Here is a 23,840-nt window from a genome sequence, read left to right on the forward strand (position 1 = left end):
GGGACTGTCTATGAATTCCCATGGGATGCTGGAGCAGGAAGGAGGCAGAGAAAAGCATATCTGACATCTTGTGCGAATCTCCCAAGAGAGTATTTGAAACTCCTCTGCCTGCTTCCCACACCCTCCCTCTATTTGCATGTACGCCTTGCATAAACAGGGAGCAAATGAACCAGCATGAACATTCCTCATGCCAGGGTTTCTCTTGCTCTGTGCATGAAACAAAGCACATCTAGATGGATGGCAGGGAAAGGGGAGCCCTTTGGGTTCTGCAGATTTGAAAGCCACGCTCAGGCTCATCTCATGGGTAGGTGTGGAAAGGGGCGTGTGTGCAGATGTGCACGCATGCAGGGGAGCTGTATGCATGGCTGTAGGTTTCGATGGTTTTCCTCCCACTGCCTTTGCAATGACCTTGAGAAGTTGAGGGCTCTCCCAACATTGAAGGCATCAAAATTGGTAGTCAGAAATCCTTACGGATCTACTTCAAATGATAGGATCTACCAGTAGTTCCTATCTGCCTTTTGCCTACCCCAGTGGCACTTGCAAATACGTTAGATCAGTAATTCCCAAATAAGCTGTGTACTTGGGTGCACTAATATGCCATGAAAGTATGGTTAACAAGCAGTGAGAAATGAGCCCATTCAATAATTTAACAACTCCTGTGAGGTTTCCTGCTGCATCTCTGTTTGCCTCCTTCCAATTAATCTTCAAGGAGGGCAGATAATATTGTCATGGCCTCTGCATGAGGTGTGAATTCATAGAATCATAGAATAGAAGAGTTAGAAGGGGCCATGAAGGCCGTCGAGTCCAACCCCCTGCTGGTGCAGGACACTATGTTACACCATCCCACTCAGATGGCTGTCCAGGTTCTTTTTGAACATCTCCAGTGTGGTAGAGCCCACCACCTCTCTAGGCAGCTGGTTCCACTGTTGTATTGCTGTGACCGTGAGGAAGCTTTGCCTAATGTCCAGCCTGAATCTGGGTTGCCGCAACTTGAATTGATTATTCCGTGTCCTATACTCTGGCATCAGCAAGAGCAGTTCTTGACCTTCCTCTTTGTGACAGCCTTTGAGGTACTTAGAGAGAGATATCATGTCTCCCCTCAGTCTTCTTTTCTCAAGGATGATCATGCCCAGTTCCCTCAGTCTCTCCTCATAGGGCAGTGTTTCCAAACCCTGGATCATTTTTGTTGCCCTTTGCTGGGCTCTTTCTAATTTACCTACATCTTTCTTAAATCTTGGTGCCCAGAACTGGACACAGTATTCCATGTGAGGTCTGACTAGTGAGGAGTATAGAGGAACTACTACTTCTTATGATTTGGAAGTAATACTTCTGTTAATGGACCCCAAAATAGCATTTGCCCTTTTGGCAGCTGCATCGCATTGTTGGCTCATGTTTAGCCCATTGTCCACAATTACTCCAAGATCTTTTCTTGTTCAGTTCTGTTAAGCCATGTATTCCTCATCTTGTATCGATGCCTTTGGTTTCTTTTTCCTAGGTGGAGGACTTGACACTTGTCCTTATTGAATTTCATTCTGTTGGTTTCAGCCCAGTGTTCAAGTTTATCAAGATCACCCTGGATCTTCATTCTGTCTTCTGCTATTCTGCCCAGTTTTGTATCATCTGTGAATCTGATTATCTTTCCTTGTACTTCCTCATCCATATCATTAATAAAGATGTTGAAGAGCACTGGGCCCAGGAATGATCCCTGTGGCACCCCACTAATTACCTCCATCCAATTTGAGAAGGTGCCTTTGATGAGCAATCTTTGTGACTGATTTAGCAGCCAATTTTGGATCCACCTAATAGTTTTTCTATCTAGCTCACTTGAATGCTAGTTTGCTTATCAGGATGTCGTGTGGCACTATGTCGAAAGCTTTGCTAAAGTCTAGATCGATTATATGTCCACAGTGTTCCCTTTGTCCATTTGGGAAGTTACCCAGTCAAAAAATGAGATTAAATTAGTCTGACAGGATGTATTTTTGATAAATCCATGCTGGCTTCTATTAATCACTGCATTTTCTTCAAGATGCTTGCAGATGAATTTTTAAATAATTTGCTCCAGAATTTTTCCAGGGATTGACATCAGACTAACTGGTCTATAGTTCCCAGATTTATCATTTCCCCCCTTTTTGAATATAGGGACAACATTAGCCCTTCTCCAGTCATCTGGCACTTCTCCTGTTTTCCAAGATTTATTGAAGGTAATAGAGCCAGTGGTTCTGAGAGTTCCCCCACTAGCTCTTTTATGACTCTGGATGGAGTTCTTCAGGTCCAGGAGATTTGAAATTGTTTATTCCACCTAGGTATTCCTTGACCATTTGTCTGTCAATCTTTGTCAATTATCCACCTTCAGAGGTGGTCACCCACTATATCTATGTGTGACTTTGCTCTTCCAGTCACAGGGGCAGTGGACTCTTCGGAGGATGGGTGATTGTTATTTTAGCACATGTCTAAGGCAAACTTTTTCAGCTACAAGACTAATATGGGTCTCCACTTGTATTTCAGAAGGAAAATACACTTAATTTAACCAGTGGTACAGCTTGATAAATTTAGATACTGGATATAGGGTCTTACTGGGCATTTGTACAGATAGGTTATGTATAGTTAATAATGACTGGGTTATGAACAATCCATGGACTGTTGACCATGAACAAACTCATGGACTGCCAGAAACCCTATATGAATATCTCTAAAGAAAAGCTGTGAATATTTCTAGGAAGGTATGTGATGTGTTAAGCAACACATCATCAGTGGCTGCATAGTTCCCTAGAGATAGTCACAGATTTTTGTTAAAGATCTTCTAGGCTTTTTGCAGGAGATAGATTCACTGGAGTTAGATACGGCTATCTCTAGAAAACTCCATAACATATCTCTAGGGAACTATGCAATGTGTTTGGCAACACCTCATCAGTTTTGGCCTAGTTCCCTAGAGATACAGTATTAAGGCTCTTTGTTCTGGACATCTGCTTGAATATATCCAAGTCAATGTGTTTTGAGACACATACAGGACACTTAGTTCGCTCTGGTTTTTCTGTAGCATTTGCCCTTGTAACCAGGCGCACAGCTGTTACAAGATCATTTATGTTGAGAAAAATAAAATGGCTGTACAAACAACCCTTGAGGCCTGTTTCAAGAAAGTAACTCCAGTTGCAATATCCCCGCCCCAACTCCAGCAGCACAATCAAACCCTGACTGTCCAGCACCAGGTCTATTAAGTCCATCATCACTTAATGTCAGGCGTAACGTTATCTCAAGAATGTTCTAAATTGTTTTAAGAACTGTTCCTTTTATTTATTTTTTGCAATGCTGTAAATCTACCCACTTACTGATACATACCGATTCTCTCTCTCTCTTCAGTATCTGTAGTTACTTTATTATTACTGTATTATCAGTATTACACTGCTCTATTGTGTTTTAGATGTTTTCGTGAATATGGAAGTCTTTCTTAAGTGCATAGAAAAGTAAAATATATACATATACTAAGGCAAACATTTGACTTACTCAGGTGATCCAACTTACATACAAGTTCAACTTAAGGATGGTCTCAGGAACTGAACTCATTCATAATCTGGGGAGTACCTGTATTGTTTTCCCCCTCTGCCCTGCCATTCCCTATTTTAGAACTGCTGAGTCATTCCTGATAATTTAAATGCAAGAACAGTTTTGTTTATCACACTGATTAAAAAAGAAGGACATATTCTGAGCATATGTAGTTTTGCACTAAGAACTCTATTAAATAATATCATCATGACTATAGAATAAAAAGGAGTTTGCTTTTGCTGCTCTGATGCTGCACATATTATCTCACAATAAACACAATTTTGATATTAAAAAGGATAATATGTTTTGAAAGTAAAAATACTAAAACTACCCATGCTTCTGCTGACCCAGTCACTTTCTTGGCTATATTTTTTCTTGGCCTTATTTTTTTAAGGAAAAAAGTTTGCTGTGGTAGGCACTAGGGCTGTGCACATACAACCACAATTGGGTAAATTAATTGACCCACAACTAATTAACTAACCTATGAATTGTCAAGCATGAATGGGAGCAAGCAAGTGGATCGCATCCAGCTCTTTTGTGTTCTCAGCTCCTTTGCTGAAAAATTTACATCAGCTCAGAGGTATATGGGGCAAGAAGGGGGAATACAATTTAAATCCTTGCAGGTGATGGAAAGATGCACCACACGTGCCCTCCGTTGTTTTTCTTCCCACATTCAAGGACTTTGGCCTGTTATTGAAAGCATACTCTGGATTCTGGTCGAGTCCTGACACAAAACATTAAAGAAAATCATATAATTCTAGAAAAAGCTTTAATTAAAAATAGTTCAGTAAGCCCTCTTGCAAACTTCTTGAGTAAAGTGTTCTTTGTTAGCAGAGCAATAAGGAACCCAGCCTCCCTTGGGAGGGAGTTCCGCAGGCTGGACGCAGCGACCAAAAGGTCACCTCTGTCGCTGCCTATCTGCACCCATCCTCCCCTCCAGGACTTTCTGTGATTCTGAAGCCAACTGAACAGGACACAACAGAGTCTTAAATGTTTTGGTCTTCATTATTCCCTAGCCTCTGCATGCTTCCTTCTGTTATTTTTCAGTTTTTTTGCCTAGGGACACCTTTGTTGTTCTTTCTTGTGGTCTCTGCACATCACATGTATGAGCTCAGTGTGGAGCCTGTTTGGGGAGATTCCATAGCTAATATTTGCCCAGTGGGAACCCCTCCCCTGCCCCACCCAGGCACCAGGGAGGGATTCCTGCTTGATCCTCAGTTCTTCAGCTGCCATCATGGGTGTCTTGGGAAGTCCATCCTCTGCTCTCTGTAGCTATCTACTTCCCTTATCCAATTCGTACTCTCCTGCTAGCCTCTGCTAAAGAAACTCTCCTTCCTTCTTCCCTTCGGCCTTCATCCAATTTTGTCCTCCCTGAAAAAAGAAAAAATCAAAAATATATCTGCCCCACTTTCTGTCTCTTTGCCCTCATCTTCTCATTATCCTTCTTTCTCTTCCTATCCCACAGTGGTGATCTAAGCTTTGTTCAGAATTTGCTTTAGCTGTGGCAGCAAGCTGCCCCCAACTGATGGCTGCGCCTTGTGCCTCTTCTGCCTGGTGGAAAGCCACATGGTGGAGACCTGTTTCCATTGCTGGGCCTTCACCAAACAGGCAAGGAAACACTGGGTTGACCTGAAGACCAAACTGTGGAACAGGACCCTCCTCAGAGTCGGCTTCCCCCAGCCAGCTGAACACATCTCTGTCTCAAAGGTTCCAATATCTCCTTCTGTACTACCAGGCACAGGGCTCACCTTGGGCACTCCATTAACTCCAGGATGTACCACAAGGACTGCTATGGTAAAGAAACTTGTGAAAAGAGCAAGGGCTGCCGAGATGGCGGATGAGTTGAAAACCAAGGACCGCAGTAAGGAGGCCAAGGATAATTGCTGGGGGATGACACCTTGTGTACTCTTGCCATCAAGATGCAGCCCAACACCGGATGCCATCCTTCACCAGTACAAAGAAGAGCCAATGCCACCTTGGTATCAACACACCAGGGCGTACCAGCTACTTCCCTCTTAGAGGGCAAGATACAGCAGGCCTCATCCTCAGTACTGGAATGTGCACCTTCAGTAGTTCCAGCATTGAAATGCACCTCACCACTGTTTCCAATCCTACAGAAAGCTGTGCACATCATGCCCGACTGCCACAGATACTCCCTTCGTTCCCTCCGGTTGATCCTCTTCATTGGATCTCACATAGATTCCATCACAGTGAGGGCATACATGTTGGATACCAGAGCAGCCATGCTAATGTGTTAGGATCCCCAGACACATCCACTGACACTGCTGATGGTGGGCTGAGCATGACAGCCTTGCCAAGGGGACCATCTTCACCATGTTGAACCTGACCCTGGTGACCACTGCAGACACCTCCCTCTCTGGCTGGGGAGCCCATTGTCCAGTTTCAGGCAAGAGGGACACTCATGTCACCACCAAACACATCATGCTCCTGGAGATTCTCGCAGTACAAACGGTCCTCATAGCATTAGAGAACGATGTCTTGGCCTGCCACATCCGGATTGCCTCTGACAGTAAAACAGCTGTCTGTTACATCAACAAGTCAAGTTCCAGGCCTATCCCCCTAGTACAGCTAGCAGTCAAGATCTAGACCTGGTGCACTGACAGGGGTACCACACTTGCAGTGATCCATGTCACAGGCACAAGCAGCCTCCTGGCTGATGCCCTCAACTGAGCATCCACAGAGTGGCACAAGCAGAAACTTGACCACCACATCCAGGAAGAACTCGGGGTGAGATGGGACCACCCATGGAAAGAGTGCATGCTGATGCTTCTGCTCCAGGGGGCACAGATCTGAGCTTCATGGGGCAGCCTTCCTCCAGTCTTGGGCAAGGCCACTAAACTGTCTCTTCCTCCTGTTTTCACTGGTCACAAAGGTCCTGGCAAAAAATCATTGCAACTGAATCCACTGCATCCTTATCACACCATGGTTCCCCCACCTCCTACAGCTCTCCAGCCAAACTTTCCTTTACCTTCCAACTCAAGCCCAATGTCATCTCTTAGGACTGAGGAACCATCTTCCATCTGGAGATCCACACACTCTGATTCATGGTCAGGAGAACCCAGTCCTGGCTTCCAACACGGACAACCTGCATGAAGACCTCTAACCCATTGTGGAAGCAGCCCTAAAACTGGCCACAAGGCACTCTGCCACATGAAGTGCAAAGCCTTCACTGACTTTACTACTTAACACAGATTTGAACCTGTCCAATAAAGGAAGTTTTCCTGTTCTTGAACTTGTTTCCAATGCGGCCTCAAGATAGACTTTATGCAAACCCGTGCAGCCTTGATTTCATCTTTCCATGCACCAATCCAAGGACTTCTCACCTTCTCTGACCCTCTCATCCCCCAGTTCCTTAAGGGTCTCAAGAACCATACCTGTCTGTCATCATCCAAGCCTTCCCTAAAAAGGCCTTTGAACCTATGGGCACCACAGACTTACACCTAATCCAATGGAAGACCCCCTTCCCGGTGGTGATCACCTTGGCTTAATAATCCAGCAATCTAAGCATCCTATGAGCTGACCTGCCTTACCTCATCTTCCAGAGAGTCAAAGCAGAACTCCACTCTGATCCTGCCTTTCTCCTCAAGATAGTTTCCACCCTTCATCTTAACGAGGACATCCTCCTCCCAGGCTTCTTCACATCACAGTTGGATCCAATCAAGAAAGATGGCACGACCCTCCCTTGATGTCTGAAGGCCCCTATCCTTTTACAGATCAAGGACTGAGCCCTTCTGCCACTCAGAGGGTGTTCATGTGCTGTGGTGGTAGGAACAAGGGACTCCCTGTCTCCTCACAATGGCTGGCAAGATGGGTCATGAAGACCATCTCCTTAGCCTATGGGTCAGCTGGCCTCCAGCCCTTGGGACCAATGCAGGTTTGTTCTATGTGAACCGTGGCAACCTCCGTGGCACTCCACACTGGAGTATCCCTGCCTGGCCTTTGCCAGGCTGCAACCTGGTTGAACCCATCCGTCTTTGTGAAGCAGCACCCTCTTGACTTCTGCACCAGAGTGGGCTATACACTCAGCAGAGTAGTTCTTTCGTCAGTCTTTGGGTAGCGACAATGCCCGCCTCCGTGAGGTAAGCCCACCAGTCATCCATATGTGTGATGCACAGAGACCATGAAGAATAAAGTAAGGTTGATTACCTGTAACTGTCATTCTTCAAGTGGCCATCTGTGCATTCACACAACTTGCCCTTCAGCCCCTCTTCAGTGTTGTCCTCTGACAGCACAACTGTGCACACTGGGGTGCATATGAGCCCAAGGCCCATCCTTCTGACATGGGCCATGATGGCAGTCTCCTGTCCTTCGAACTGAGGACCGAGCAGAAACCCCTCCCTCGAGCCTGGGCAGGGCCAGGGGGAGGGGGTCCCACTGAGTAACCTTAGCAATGGAATCTTCCCAAATGTGCAGAGCCCACATGCATGAATGTACAGATGAGCAGAACAACAGCACTGCAGGTAAGTAACCTTACTTTTCACGGTGAACAGCTGCTGTTCTGAACTCTGGTTTGAAAAGTGTGGCTCCTGCCATCGTCTTTCTAGAATGATGGGGATTTTTTTATTCACTGAGGATCTGTTGTTTGTGTTTTTTCTTTTCCAGAGAGGACCTGCTGAGCTCCTCAGGATCCAAAATGCACAGGACCACCAGGATAAAAATCACAGAGCTGAACCCCCACTTGATGTGTGCCTTGTGCGGGGGCTACTTCATAGATGCCACAACCATTGTGGAATGCTTACACTCTTGTAAGTTTCAGACGAAGTCTGCAAGTTCCTGGAGCTTAATTTGAGCCATGGGCTCTCTCTTCTGTGCCGAGTCAGCCAAAGAATACGCAGAATAACCACACTGCCTATTTAGTGTATGAAAGGTGCATTTCCCCTGCTGTTGATTATGTTTCCCCTCACGTTCTCTCAAGACAGCGTGCTGTAAGAGCCAGGTTTAGGGATATTTGATCCCTAACAACTCTCTTCTTAATAGTTCAAAATGACTTGACCCTTAATTGCCAGTACATGGGGAGGAAAAAAATTGCCTTCTCAGACCTGCTTCACATTCTCCTTGACATTTGCTTCTTTACTGCTACTTAATGACCAGGTTCAGATATAATATTAAACCATTGTGAAAACCACGATGGCATGATATGTCATGTGTGAACCCAGCCAGAATGGTGCAGCATGGTGAGAATGGTCTCCACACAGGCAGTGGTGGTTTGTGCATGATACACTATGTAAACACAATCTGCTCTATGGATGTCACACTTCTGCATCGTTTGTTTGATCTGTGGTTCCATGCTGCTGCCATAGAGGCCTGTGGGAAGAGTAGCCCCTGCTGGGGGAAGCGCTCCTGCCTGCATTCTCCATTGTCCAGTTCTGCCTAGCAACTAATGCACCAGGTCCAGCCACACTCTGATTGCTTGCTTTGTGCTCACTTTCACCTTTGCCTTCTCACTGCCTTCCAGGTGCCCATCTATAGCTTTGAATGTCACTGGCAGCAGAGAAGCACATCAAGCTGCCTCCAGCAATAACTGTGGAGACAGTCGTGTTTAGCACTCCTGTGTGGCTGCTGCAGTTTAAACAAATACCACTCATGAGCTGCTCTGCTTTTGAAATTTCTCTCCCCTCTCAGCGAAGTTGTCCCTATATGACAGTGGCACATGGGCTCCATGCAGGCATCACCAACAGAGTGAGTGCTCCCAAAAGCCCATGTCCCCCACTCTGCCACCTGCCCCCTCCTCCTCCCAAAACCTGTCCCTGGTATTCCTCAGGACCGCCAAGAAGCCACACTGCTGCCCACCCCCTGCCCTCTGAACCTGCCAACAGCCATCACTGCATGAGGTGTGGGAGAGACACACTGTGATTTGCCAGTGGATCTGGGAGAACTGCGAGATGTTTCACTGTTAGAGGTGCCATCCGGGCATGGAAGCCAAGCCTCCTTCCTAGCCCAGCCACATGCCCCTCTGAGTTCCCTGCTTGCCCCACAGAGAAGTGTGGGGGGAGTGGATGGGCCATGACGCAGATGCTGCCCCTGTCTGTAGCCCTGTGGGCAGCTCCTGGAGCCCCCAGCACATTGCCGCAAGCTGGCTGTGCATGGGTGCCTGTGCATTTAGGATGCAGGCAGCACCGGTGCAGCGAGCGGCGGCGGCAGGGCACCTGCACCAGGCACATTCTCCTCTCTGGGGCTGCCTTTCGTGGCCCCAAGTCCCAGCAAGAAGGGCACTTTTGGCAACAGCAGTGTGGTCCTTGTGGGGAGGGCTGGCTGTGGGACCAGCGGAGAAGGGGGAAGGCAGTCCCAGCGAGGCCATGCACAGCGTGTCCTGGCTGCAGAGAGAGGATGCCAGGGCAAGCTGCCTCTGCGCCGTGGCTGTGGCATGGGGGGGCGGGGGGCTGCCCCTGGAGCTTGTCCAGGCTGATGCCCTCCATGTGCCTTGCTGCAGCGGGGAGGCAGCCCATAGTAGTGACTATGAGGCCTGCTCACAGATGAGCATGGGCACATGCACAGCAAGGGAGGGGCAGGGAAGAGGAAGCGTTGTAGAAAGAGGCAGGCTTATAGATTGACATGGAGTATGGCAGCCCAGGAGGGTCTACTGGGGTGCTGCTCCCAGCAGCAGCCCCTCCCCCCAAAAACCCACTAGGGGCAGCTAGCTGGGGGATTGTCCAGGTGGGTTTGTGGGCCAGTGAAGGGGAGACAGGCAGTATAGGCAGGAGTGGTGCACCCTGGGATAGAATTTTTGCTGTGGGGACTGATGGGATACCTGCTGCCAGTAGAAGGAAGGATGGAGGATGGAAACCATGCAAGCATGGAAACTATATGATTGTCTGAACCCAGCAACCAGATAGGAAACCATGCTGTGTGGCAATCGCATGGTAAGTGGCAACTGGCTTAGCATTATGTGTGCAGGCAGCCGAAGTGTTGGACACACAGCCCAGGCAGTGGCGAACCTGAGCACCATGACGTGGCATGGAGAGAGGTGTGTGGGCTGCCCCAGTTGGTGTAAGTGCATGTGCCCAAAGGTAGAAGTGGAAGGCACCATTCTAGAAAAAGCAGCAGTCCCTCTTAACGTGTGGCATCAGCTACCACATACTTGCCCATGATAACACAATTTTCTAATTCAGATCTTTAGCAAATGTTTCATACTGAAGCTTGCACTTTTAGAAAGGGTAGGATGATCATATATGAAGTACATTAACAACTATGGAAGTGGAGCTAAGGCTGGCCCGTGTCGTGTTGGCCTCTGCAGTAGAAAGCACAAATTCTGCCCTTCTACACAGTAGTGTTTTACATCGTTATAAATCAGTCAAGTAATTGGCCCATTGTTTCTTTTCATTCCAGTTGGCCCAAATCTTTTTGCTAAGCTCCACTGTTCTGTCTTGTCTTATATGCAGAACACAAGAGTTTACCAGGATAGAATGCAGGGAATTTGCTCCCCTTGTGATAAGTTCCTAAATCACTGTTATGCATGTTCTTAAGAGGCAGAGGCAGTGCCTCTCTCCTCCCCCTCCGCCAGCACTGACAGCGCTGAGGCAGGGAGCCCGGGAATTTTGGCCTGTCCCAAGGTATGTACATAGCTTGCTTGGGTCAGTCTTGGTGACATCGCTTTGCCTCATGATAGGACGAGAAGCAATGCTGAACTTTAGCTGGATTTCTTAGATCTGAATATGTGTCCTTATGGTAGCTCCGTCCATGTCTCACCTGTGTTTCTTTCCCTTTTAGTCTGTAAAACCTGCATCGTTCGTTATCTGGAGACCAACAAATACTGCCCAATGTGTGACGTTCAAGTACATAAAACGAGGCCTCTCCTCAGCATCAGGTACTTTACAAAGACTGATACTTCAGCCCAGTGGCACCTCCATCAGCCAAGGGTTCAGGGCAGGGATGGGGTGGGATGCGAGCTGTGCAGGAACAATTTAAAAGTGTACAAGGTGGCGTGTGTTGTGGGAGCAGAGTGGTAACACAAGGTTCAGTAAGAAGCCATCTCCAGCCACATGCACATTACCTTGCTGGATTGTACCAAGATCTGTTTGATTCTGCATCCTTTTTCTAGGTAACTGTTCTAAAAAGGGCATGAAGGTGAAATCCTTACTCTGCAGTTTGTCTGGAACACCCATTACTCGCTTGGCCATGCTTCTTCTAGCCAGAAAAACCTGGTGCTCAAAGCCTCTCTTCAAGTGTCCCCAAAGGCGGGGAAACTGCCTGGGAGTCTTACCATACAACCTGGAATCCCTTTCCCTAATCCCAAGCAAGTGGGAGCGTCTTCCCTCAGAGGAGGTTCAGAGGCATTCTGCATAGGTTACCAGGATAGTGCCTACCTAAGACAAACTGCTGCCTGACCTGCAGTCCATCTGGCACCCCCTCCCCGTGCCAGCATCACTACTTCCAAAAGCCTCGTTCCATTATTCAGGCACCTTTAACTCTCACAGTGTCACTTGCAACAAGTTGCTTTACCTTGAGGTGTGGCAGGGCTTGGCAAAGCTTCCTTCAAGGGTCCCGGGCCCCAGTGAGCATAGTATCAAGGCAATGGGGATTCCCTTTCTAATAGTTTTTAACTAGCAGATGCAGTCAGGGGATTGTCATGATTTGGGGTGCCCCTTCTTCCCTTGCTGCAGCAGCATAAGCCCCATATCAGTTCAGATGGCAAGACTTCAGATCTTCAGTTTTGTTGGCATGCAACATCCATGCAAATCCTGCAGGTGGAAGTGGGGATGTGACAGGGCATGTGGCTGTTTCTGTGCCAGTTGGCTGCTTCCCTATGCTGAAGTTGGGCTTGGTGTTAGTGCCAGCCGTTCCCCATCAAGCGATCTCTGAGCTACAAAGCAACCCTGAGAGCCACTGTGGTGTCGTGGTTAAGAGCGCAGGACTGGGACTCAGGGAATCTGGGTTCTAGGCCCCACTCAGCCAGGAGCCAACTGGGTGACTTGGGGCCAGTCACAGACTGTCAGCCCAACATACCTCATAGGCTTGTTGTTGTTGGGATAAGATTGAGAGCATGTGGAGAATTATATAAGCCACTCTGAGTTTCTTGTAAGAAAAAAGGCACGATTCAACTCTAAAAAGTAAATAAATATATGACCTTCCTGATGAAAGGGAAGTAGAAGCTGAAGGAGCATGATGGCGGCTCAAAATTGATAGGCAAATGGGTCAAGGATTATCTAATTAGCCTGAATGAATTCAAATCTCCAGGGACCAATCAATTGCATCCTAGAGTCATAAAGGAGCTGAAAGAAGAACTCTCAGAACCAGTGTCTATTATCTTGGAGAAATCATGCATGACAGGGGAAATGCCAGATGACTAGAGAAGGGCTAATATTCTTCAAGAAAAGAAAAAAAAGAAGAACCGGGGAACTACAGACCAGTCAGTCTCACATCAGTCGCTGGGGAAATTCTGGAACAGATGATAAAGCAGTCAATCTGCACTGAAAACAATGCAGTGATTAATAGAAGCCAACATGGATTTGTCAAGAATAAATCCTGACAGACCAATCTGATTTCATCTTTTGATTGGGCAACCTCCTTGATGGCCTGTAGGAATGCTGTGGACATAATATATCTTGGCTTCAGCAAAGCTTCTGACAAAGTGTCCCACGATATCTTGATTAGCAAACTAGCTCAAAGTGGGCTAGATGGAACAACTATCAAATGTGTCCACAGGTGGCTACAGAATCAGAATCAAAGAGTGCTCATCAATGGCACCTTCTCAAACTGGGGAAAAGTAACAGGTGAGGTGCTTCAGGGTTCAGTCCTGGCCCCAGTGCTCTCCAACATGAGGAAGTGCAGGTAAGGCTTATCATATTTACAGATGACACAAAACTGGGTGTGATAGCTAACACTCTGGAAGACAGAAATAAGATTCAAGGTGTTCTTGATAAGTTGGAGTGCTGGGCTGCAAATAACAGTATGAAATTCAGTCGGAACAAATGCCAAGTCCTCCACCTAGGAAAAAGAAACCAAATGTATTGTTACAAGATGGGGGATGCTTGGCTCAATAGTACTGCAAGTGACAAAGATCTTGGAATTGTTGTAGATCACAAGCTGAGTATGATTCAACGGTATGCATGACTGCAAAAAGGGCAAATACTATTTTAGGCTGCATTAATAGAAGTATTACTTCCAAATCACATGTGTCCAGGCCTGAGCACCACAGTTTAAGAATGACGCAGACAAGCTGGAAAGGGTTCAGAGGGCAACAAGGATGAACTGAAGACTGGAAACAAAGCCCTGTGAGGAGAGATTGAAAGAACTGGGCATGTTTCACCTGGAAAAGAGAAAACTGAGGAGAGATATGATAGCACCTTTCAAGTACTTCAAAGGTGGACACACAGAGGAAGGCCATGATGTCTTCTATATCATCCCAGAATGCAGGGCATGGAATGAGAGACTTAGGTTCCAGGAAGCCAGGTTCTGGCTAACCATCAGGAAAAACTTCCTTACTGTTAGAGCCTTGCAATCCCCCGTTACTAGGGGGGTCATGGGGTCTCCCACACTGGAAGCATTCAGGGGGCAACTAGATCGCCATCTGAGAGGGATGGAGTAACACTGAGCAATTAAAATCAAGTTACTGCTAAAATTGACCATTAAAATAGCTGGAGGATATATGTCTGCCTGGTGCCGAAATTATAAGAGAGATGGCTCCAGGCACACCTCTCTGGGGAACTTATTCCAGAGTTGGGGTGCAACCACCAAGAAGACCTTTCTTCTAGCCATCATCCCCCTCACTTCCCTTTGGGATGGCTCCTGAAGAAGGACCTGTTCACTTGATCATAACAGACAGGTAGGGACATATGGGAGAAGTGGTCTTTCGGATGCCAGGACCCAGGCTGTTTACAACTTTATATGTAAGTACAAGCACTTTATATTGGGCCCATACTTCCACTGGTAACTGGATATATGGTGTATTCGTTCATTTATCATGGAACTTTTGCATTCTGCTAGGAATCTGTATTCTTATCCTTTAGAAATCAAAATGCCACCCTGAGTTAAACCACACTTTGTTCCAAGAATATCCCATTTCTGTAGTATGAGCATATTATGAAAAACTCAGAATATTTGCATATATTTGGCAAAAGACTGGTAAATTAAAAAATTACCACAAGAAGCTTAACCAACCTGCAGCTTATGATATTTTATCAGGAAGTCCTTGAATACCTTCGGATTTATCTTTCAAGTAATCAAAACTTTGGGTAGTTAAATAAAAGCTGAGTTTCCTAGCTTGCCAAATGCAGGCAGTAATGCAGTTCTCGATTCTAGTTGCTTTCAATGGTGTGAACAACTCCTTTGTCCTGGTGAATCAGCTTTTTCTTTTTGATGGACCATCTCTTTCCAGGTGTAGAAAAATTAAACCAACTCAGCAATACTTCTTCTACCTCTTTTCCCATTTTGTCTTTGACATGGTAATCTTGTTGTTTCCCTATGCTGAATTGGAAGCCAAATGCACCTTAATGAACACTGAAATTAAGATAGCAATCTCTAAGTTTATCTTTCAGCTCCTGCTCGGTGAAAATTAATTTCTTTAGCAGCATATTAATCTCTCTGCAAAATATTTATCAGATTCCATCCCACTGTTTTCTCCACAGAGCTGCTCCCAGTTCAAACATCAGACACAAAATGCCTTCTAAACAATCCTGAGATGCCAATACAAAAGGACTGTTGCAGAACAATGCATGTTGAAAGTGTAGCAAAACATCTCTGGGATTCAGTGATTAAGGGGAAAATAATAATTCTTTATTTGATTTCACATGAACCTCTCTCTCTCTGTTGGTTTGCATGTCAGATGAGCGGTTTTGAATGTACAGCTTTTACAGCATTGGAAGTCATGCAGGGAAGGGGATGTGAACTCTTCAGCTTTTCTGTGGGTGTTGTACAGTATGTGTGTGTCACCTCTGAATAGAAAAATGTTGTGTCTGAATCAAATGCTTGGTTTTCTTCCTATTATTTTCTTATCCAACTGCATAGATAGGAGCATTTAAAACTGTATTTAAGACTGTGTTTGCAAACATGCCTTTCTTCCCTATATATTCCTTTGATCATCACATTTTAATAATTAGAAAATCGGGCCACCATTGTGGGATGGGGGAAGTGTGCACCTTGTTTTCCCCTGTGCCTGCCATCATGTCGCTGAACATCTGTTCCGTAGCTGTGATTTCCTTTGCAGCCTCATTCAGTGCCCTCTATCTCCAAGCATGTCGTTTGTTACTCAGTTTTACTTAATAGGCCATGTGTGTGCCCAAGTGCTGTACCCAGCAACATTTCATCAATTTTTTCAAAGGAATTGACAAGAATATATGTGTGCCTTGTATCCAGCCAATTTCTTCATTGGTAGTGAATGTTGAAAGGTGGGTTGCACCATGAACTGGAGTGTCTAGACCCTGGGCCTGAAAGCCAGCATCTGGGATAGGCGAGAAGACGGCCGCTTCTGTTTTAGCTGTGCTGACATTTAAGCTGCAAAAGGCATAATGTGTGAATGGCAGTTTGCCCATTATCTGCACTTGCTGCAAGGCAATTTCCTCTCACTGTGGCTTGTTGTTTTAGTTAAAAAATAAATTTGCTTTGGAGGTTGAGAAAAGCACAACATGTGTTTTCAAAGTCCAGTGCGTGTATTCCTGGCAGGTTCCTGCCTTTTGCCTCAGTTCTCTTTCAGCAGCCTTGTTGGCTTGTTCAGGTAAGCAATAATGCTACTGTGGTTGCTCAGCAGACCCTGTCCGGGTGGACTGATGCTGAGCCGGGTGGCTGGCACAGATAATGTCCTTGCTAACCAGCTCAGGTGGGCAATCCTGGCCTCCCATGAGTGGACGCTAGATAGAATGGTACTAACGGACTGCTTTGTTGAGAGGGAATGCTGGCAGCAGATTTATTTGCCTAGAAGCACGGCAGAGGCAGGATCTGATTCCGCAGGGGCACCTGGAGGGAAGTCCTGTTCTATCTTCTCCCTCCCTTTCCACATCTCCAAGACTAACTGTGTGGCATGCATTGCATGTTAATTATACTGTGGTGGCTGAGACAACTCTGGTTTCCCGCCTTCTCCACTTCGCAACAGGCCCATGTTTCCACATCTACTTTCTTAGGAGTGAGACAAAGTGGACCTTCACGCCCTGTACGTGACAGAATGGAGGACTCAGGGTTGCTACCATTGAGTTCATCCCTCACTCAATACAATGTAACCCCAGTGCGGCTTTTTAGCAGGCCACAGAACTTGCTTATGCCTGGAAATGAGCTCCCTCCTGTTCTTTTGTCAGGGTTCATGGTTTGATCTTACTTGGGGACTCTGCAATAACCCCAATTCCTGCTTTCTTAGTTTTTGGAAAGGGGTTTGAAGCTCTCTCCTTTTTGGGTGGACTTTGCAGTTATCTTGGATTCTCAGTTCCTATTAAAGGCTTCTCCTTGTTCTCCCATCTGCTGTTGAAGCATTGCCTTTATGGGATTTGACATCTTGCATCTTCCGTCTGATGCACAGCACAGCGTTGGCATCTGTCTGTAATTTTTCAGGCATGGAAAACTAAGCCCTTTAAGCTACTCACCAGGGTGGATCTCTGTCCTTTGCCCTGGAAAGCAGTATTCTTGGTGGCGGTTAAGTTGGGCTGGTGATCTAATGAATGGCGCTCCCTGTATATGCATATACTTTGCCTTAGTTTTAAGAACATAATGTGAGCCCTCCTGAATCAGACCAACAGTCTCCATTCAGAAAGTGGTGGATCAGCTGCCCATGGGAAACCCACAGGCAGGATCTGAGTGCCACAGCACCCTTCTGCCCAACTTCTTCAGCAACCAGGGTCCATAGCCACACTTTCTCTAAAACTGGACAAGATATCAGGATATTTGGAATAAAATATCAGATAGTGTATGCAAAAACCTATTGTGGCAACTTCTTTTCCTTTCTCTGCATGGCTAAGGAGAAAGATGTGGGACGTGTGGCTGTGCTCAGACTCATAGAGCACCACTTCTGTGTGGTGATAACATGATCCTAAACATGTTTACCCAGAAGTAGGGCTGCAACCTGATTAAAGATATGTTAATCCATGATATTATAGCTGACTGTTAGTCTACTGATCTTATTTGCAAATGAATGAAACAACAGTTTGGAAGCAAGAAGCAAACTAGGTTGCATCCGCACTTATCCAGTTTTACAGCAAACACAAAGAAACCAGCCAGTCATTACAAAATAAATTCCTATTGATTTCAGTGGCTCTATACTGACAAAGTCAGGATCATACCCATTGTCTCTCTTTTAATATCATGCATGTGTTGCAACATCTTCTTGGAATAAGCATATCCCTTCTGTATGTGAGAAATATCGCTTGCCATCTGGATTTGCTATAAACATTTGTATTAAAATGACTTTAAATCTAATCACTAATTAGTGTAATGGCTTTTAGCTGACTAAGATTGTTTAATTGACTAATCTAACTGATCAGAAGTGAACTCCACTGAGTTCAAAAGGTCACTCTGTAGGAAGTGTATTTAGAATTATAGCCCTTGTTGAAAGTGTACTAAGTGCTATTCAGAGCCCGGTAGTGGCATTACGGATGCCCACGCGCATTGCATTCTGTGCTAGACAAGGTGCTGGCTCAGGTTGGAATAAGTAGTGGAGAGTCTTGGTCTTGTGGGAGGAAATAAAAAGCTTCTGCTTCGAGTTTGCAGGTAACCACAGTTTGCAATTGTGTGTGCCTGTGTGTGACAAACTACAGTTTGTTGAAAACCAGGATCCTAAACCAGGAGGAAAATGTGGCTTGCTGCTAAGTGGACTCTTCTCTCCTTACACATTCAGGGGATGTGGAGTAGGGAGAATGTGAAGTAATCATATGAATGTGGCCATTATCAAATAACCAGAGTGGACATGATGAGTGAGAAGTGGAAGAGCAAAATGGAGAAGCTAAGGAGATTTCAGTGGGCAGGGGGATATTGAAAGGAGGAGAGCATTTTCCTGACGAGTGGGTTTGGGAGAGTTGTCTCAGGCTCCTACAGCAGTGTGGCAGAATGTCTGGCAATTCGGTCTGGGCTTTGAAAAGTACTCCCCATTTCTTGTTTTCCTCTCTTCCCCACAACTGCTCATCATTTCTTAGGATGCCTGACAACTCGGGGAGGGCTTTTGTGAGCAGGTTGTTTGGCAGTAGGGCAGGCTCTGCACCCTCCCTGACGCTGGCAGGCGGCACAGTGAGTCTTAAGAAGGCTTGACTGGCGTTAAGAGGGGAGACTTTGGCCACAAAGGAGACTGCTTGGCAAGTTCAGGTCACAGGGACAAGGATGAGATAGAGCATGGCCAAATCAAACCAAGCTGCGTGTTTCTAAAAAGCCTCAAGGCAAGCTAAAGGTAAAAGTAATACAAATGTAATTAAAAAGACACAGAAAAACTAGCAAGCGTTCAGACAAGGGCAACAAAGATGATGCAGGGTCCGGAAACTAAGCCCTACGATGAGAGGTTGAAAGAGCAGGGCATGTTCAGCCTTGAGAAGAGAAGACTACAAGGGGATATGATAGCACCCTACACGTGCCTCAAGGGCTGTCACCAAAAGGAAGGAAAAGATCTCTTCTCACTCATCCTTGAGTGTAGGACATGGAATCACAAGCTCACACTGCAGCACGTCAGTTTCAAGCTAGACACCAGGAAAAACTTCCCCACTGTCACAGCAGTACAACAGTGGAACCAGTAGCCAAGGGAGGTGGTGGGCTCTCCCACACTAGAGACGATCAAGGCGACACTGGACAGTCGTCTGAGTGGGATGGGGTGCCTTGGCATCCTGCACCAGCAGGGGGTTGGACCCGATGGCCTTCTTGGCCCTGTCTGATCCTACTATTCTATGAATCTTTGAAAAAAATCTATGAAATCAGACCAGGATTAAAGTTGCCCTCCTTATTAGGAGAAAATGCTCAAGTTCTAAGATGGAGGAACTATACAGTTTGTAAAGATTTCATAGCTTTGCTTGATTGGGAAACAGCTTCACCTGACAGAAAACCCCCTGTCATGTTTATAGATAGCTCTGCTGTTAGGTGAACAAGCTCATTGTTTTTAGTCAAGGAGAGTCTCATTAATTCTAAATGATCTTCCCGAAAGTTTTGCGCTTGCTACTGTGTTTTGTTCATCCAGGTTTTTGTTCAAAATGTATAAAAGGTATTAAATGATAGGCACACTCAGTGTCCCAGCCACTGATTGGTTCCAAATGTAGCTGAGAGACCTGTAATATCTCACTGCAGATGCGTCCTCACTGCAGGACACTTTGGACTTACTTGTGGCCACCACTTTCCATGATCACAGGGCAAAGGAAGCCAAGGTGGCTTCTCTTCCCTGCTGCCCACTTCATGCCATGCAGTTTGCTTAATTACCTCTGTGCTGCAAACCTGGTGAGGTGTGTGGTTGCTTCAAAGTCCCCCCAGGACCTGGGGCCAATTCCTGGGTTCAGGTGTCAAAGCAAGCCACACGCCACAAGGGTAATTGGGTAAATTGCACCGTGCACAATTAACATGCAGGGGCAGGGAAAAGAAGTCATCGTGGCTTCACATCCCCAGTTGTACGAATCCAGTCAATGCCTGGTAACATGCTACACCTCCTGGGCTTACCAGCCACCCCAAGAAGCCATGACTTGCAGTAGGATCTATAAGCTGCCCTTGGGACTGTTGTCTCTGCAGCCGACAGTGGCTAAAATGTTTACTGCTGTGAGCGAGAGGCTCTGGCTAGGCACTGATGAGAGCCACCTCGATTGCCCAAGGAGCGCTTGGGGGTGGCTGTCTGAGGCTCCCTGTACCACCGTAAGCACAAGCTGCGCTGTACTCGGCCTACCCCAGAGCAGGCTGAGCAGCGTAACTCATACTGCCTCTGCTTGGAGTCCACAGCGCCCTGCAGGAATATGTGTTCTGATTGACCTCCTCTAGAGGAAATGAATTAGAGGAGATCAACCGTGACTGCTCTTTAGAAGGCCAGATCCTGAAGATGAAACTCAAATCCTTTGGCCATCTAATGAGAAGGAAGGACTCCCTGGAGAAGAGCCTGATGCTGGGAACAATAGATGGCAAAAGAAGAAGGGGACGGCAGAGGATGAGGTGGCTAGATGGAGTCACTGACACAGTTGATACGAGCTTGAGTGGACTCCGGGGGACGGTGGAGGACAGGAAGGCCTGGAGGAGTGTTGTCCATGGGGTCGCGATGTGTCGGGCACGACTTCGAGACTAGCAACAACAGGAAGAGGAAATGAAACAGTCAAGCCACTGCAGTGCTGGATGGCAGTAGATGGCTGGACAGCTGGCCTGTTTGAGCAAGCCACGGCCACTGCAATTGGCAGCAGGGCTGATAGCCCTCACCGTGGCACAGAAGGTCTGCTTGCCTTTTGGGGCCACAGCCGAATCCCTGCTCTCCACATCCCCATCCCTCCTGACAAGCAGTGGTGGGAGCGGGGGAAACTTAGTGGGGCCTCCTGGGATATATATAGGATGGCTGAAGGGGAAGAAGGTGTCTCTAGTTGTTTGTCTGGCACACTGGAAGGGCCCAGGCTAGGAATGTGGACAGGTCTCCACTCTGGGCATCTTGTGTTGTCTAAGCCTGCCCCATGTGATACTTTTTAAAGTTTAATATTTGGACACCATCCAGTGAACCTTGGTTATTGGTTGGTAAAAGTAAAGGTTTCCCCTTGACATTAAGTCCAGTCATGCTTGACTCTAGGGGGCGGTGCTCATCTCCGTTTCCTAGCCGAGGGAGCCAGCGTTTGTCTGCAGACAGTTTCCGTGGTCATGTGGCCGGCATGACTAAACACCGAAGTGCGCGGAATGCTGTTACCTGCCCACCGAAGTGGTACCTTTTTATCTACTTGTATTTACAAGCTTTCGAACTGCAAGGTTGGCAGGAGCTGAGAGGGAGCAACAGGAACTCACCCCATTGTGCAGAATCGAACCGGCGACCTTTCAATCAACCAGCACAGCAGCACAGCAGTTTAAACCACTGCATCACCTGCAGTCCCTTATTGGTTGGTATAGAATGGTAATAAATGAAATCCCACCAACCTCAGACAAGCTCAGAGAGAGCAGCCTAAAACAGTACTTATTTGGCCTGTCTGCTGCTTACTTTGCCCAAGCTGAACCTAGTTTGGCCACCAAAGTCCTCAGCCTTCCACAGGTGGAGATTCATAAAGGCTTCTTTTTAAAATGGACTCATTTTTATTTACCACCGAGACTCAAGAGATTCTGTCTTCAGCCTTAGGAGCAGGTCAGACTGACCAAAGGAAAGGTATCTGGCAACATTATCCCATCTCTGTTTGTCAACATCTCCTTGTCTCTTTTGTGGTGTACATGTTCAGAATTAGTATAATTCTGTGCAGCCTGCCCTCATGGTCTTGTGGTAGGGATCATGTCCAGGACTCCTGTTTTCCTGGGGCAAGCACACACCTTGTTCCCATTCCACTCCATTGCTATTAAGGCACTTCAGTGCTCTCACAGTGAATTATCCTGGACAAGTGTGTTTTGATTTCTAGAAGAGGAAACACGGGAAGCAAACAAAGCATTATAAATAGGGATAAATGCATTTTGAGCTTTAGATTAATCTCCTTCCCATCTTCTTTCTGCCATGACTACAAATCAGGACTAGCCTGATTGGACCAGCTTTTGTTAACAAACTAGAACAATGACAAACAGGACTCAATGGCAGGAAAACCTAGCAGGTAAAAGGACGGGGGGCTCCTAAACAAAAGAGATACTAAAGGTGCGATAAGAAATAATCTCAATGGAATGGAAGACAAGAGAAGAAGCCAATGCAACTATATAAAAAGATGAGCAATGATCTGAAATAAAAAGGACACTTATGGGAAGTGGAAAGGGGGACAGGTCATGAAGGTGTGAAGGCAGATAGCCCAGAATTGCAGAGATGCTGTCAGGAAGGCTGAAACTCAGAATAAACTGAAGTTGGTGAGGGAGACTTCTTAAGATATGTTAAAAGTAAAAGGAAGACAAGAGTAACAGCAGGGCAGCTGCTCAGTGAAGATGGCAAAATGCTGATAGATGACGAGGAAGTGGCAGAACTGAGACCTCCTGAGTTTTGAGTGTCCCACTGCCATAGGTCCCAGTGCTCCCAACTGTTTCATTCAGTCCTGAGACTCCAGTGCTTAGGATGGTGGAAAAACGTAGACCATCCCTTTTTGCTGACACTTGCCTTTCATAGCTGCCAGAAGTAGGGCATTTATTAATATTGAAAGCAGGGTTTTAGGCAGGGGCAAAAGAGGGCAATTTGGACAGGGAAGTATGCATAGGAAGTAGGTATGCATCCATGTCCAAACTATCCTTTTCCCTTTTTTAAAAATGCCACTTCTGACAGCTGTCTGAAGTATCAGCAAAAAGCAGGTGAAAAAAATAGGTCAGTAGGACACTAAAAACCCCAGAAAATCAGAAAAAGGGGGAAAAGTGCCTACCTTCTTTCATGAGCAAAGATCACTTCGCTTGACAGCTCATCTTCAGAAAGGTATCAGGGGAAAGCACATTAAAATAAACCTACTTGAAACCTCCCTGGGTCGGAGTCTAGGGATGGTACCTGTTGTCCAAGAGAGGCTTCCTGTTTTTGAACCTGTGAAACTCCACACCTCTGCAGTTGTGCATGTTCAACTAAATGCGTACATATATAGTATGTATGTATGTATGTATGTATGTATAGAGAGATGCTCATATTTTTGTGACAGTCCCTCCAATGTGAATGTGGTGGGAAGGACACTGGCTGCTTTTCTCCTGCCTGGGGGCAAGGCTGGAGGGGTAGAGGGCTCCAGCAGCTCTTGGGTCTGTCTGTGCCTTCACAGATGGGTGGGGGTGGGGGAGAGAGAGAGCATTTGCAAAGTTGGGGACTGGATGCATGAACTAAAATGGCCTGGTTTGTCAGCATCAAGTGAGCCCACACTTTTTAATTTTTTGTAATTTTTGTAATTTTTTGTAATTGTTGTAATTTTTAGGGCAATATGTCTTAAAAAGAGAGCATCTCTCCTTTCTTGAAGTCTTCCCCCACCCTTTACTTAAGAAACACTTTTAGGTAGAGAGGAATCCTGCACCCTTCCAGTTGAGTTTGACTAGCTCAAAAGGAAGCACACAAGCCAGCATTCTCCTCTGGATGGAAAGAGAAAATACAGCACAGATCTGCGCTCGCTGCCCCCAGGTGCAAAAAGACTGACTCTGGACCTCTGCTCTGTAGCGCTCCCTTTGCTTGCAAGACGGGTGGCTGCAACTGTTGGCTGGGTGGGGATGTGACCACTGGCCAGGCAGCAGCTGCCGAACTTCAGTTTGAAAGCAGGGAGACTGGCAGTGCTACTCAGAAGTAAGCCTTGCTGAGTGATGAG

The 23,840-nt window shown here is 46.4% G+C and overlaps 1 protein-coding gene across 4 annotated transcripts in view; it reads left to right on the plus strand.

Annotated features, from left to right (window-relative positions):
• The window catches only part of PCGF2 (polycomb group ring finger 2), a 55,866-nt gene that overhangs the window by 15,695 nt on the left and 16,331 nt on the right, over positions 1–23,840 (plus strand). For all 4 annotated transcript variants that reach the window (XM_044418715.1, XM_044418713.1, XM_044418714.1 and 1 more), the window contains exons 2-3: positions 8,164–8,306; positions 11,269–11,365. In XM_044418715.1, coding sequence (XP_044274650.1) covers positions 8,195–8,306; positions 11,269–11,365 — 209 coding nt within the window. In that variant the 5' untranslated portion in view covers positions 8,164–8,194. The remainder of the gene's footprint in view (positions 1–8,163; positions 8,307–11,268; positions 11,366–23,840) is intronic.

This window comes from Varanus komodoensis, unplaced genomic scaffold, assembly GCF_004798865.1.
Source record: "Varanus komodoensis strain SLA01 unplaced genomic scaffold, ASM479886v1 scaffold92, whole genome shotgun sequence".
Taxonomy (NCBI): Eukaryota; Metazoa; Chordata; class Lepidosauria; order Squamata; family Varanidae; genus Varanus; species Varanus komodoensis.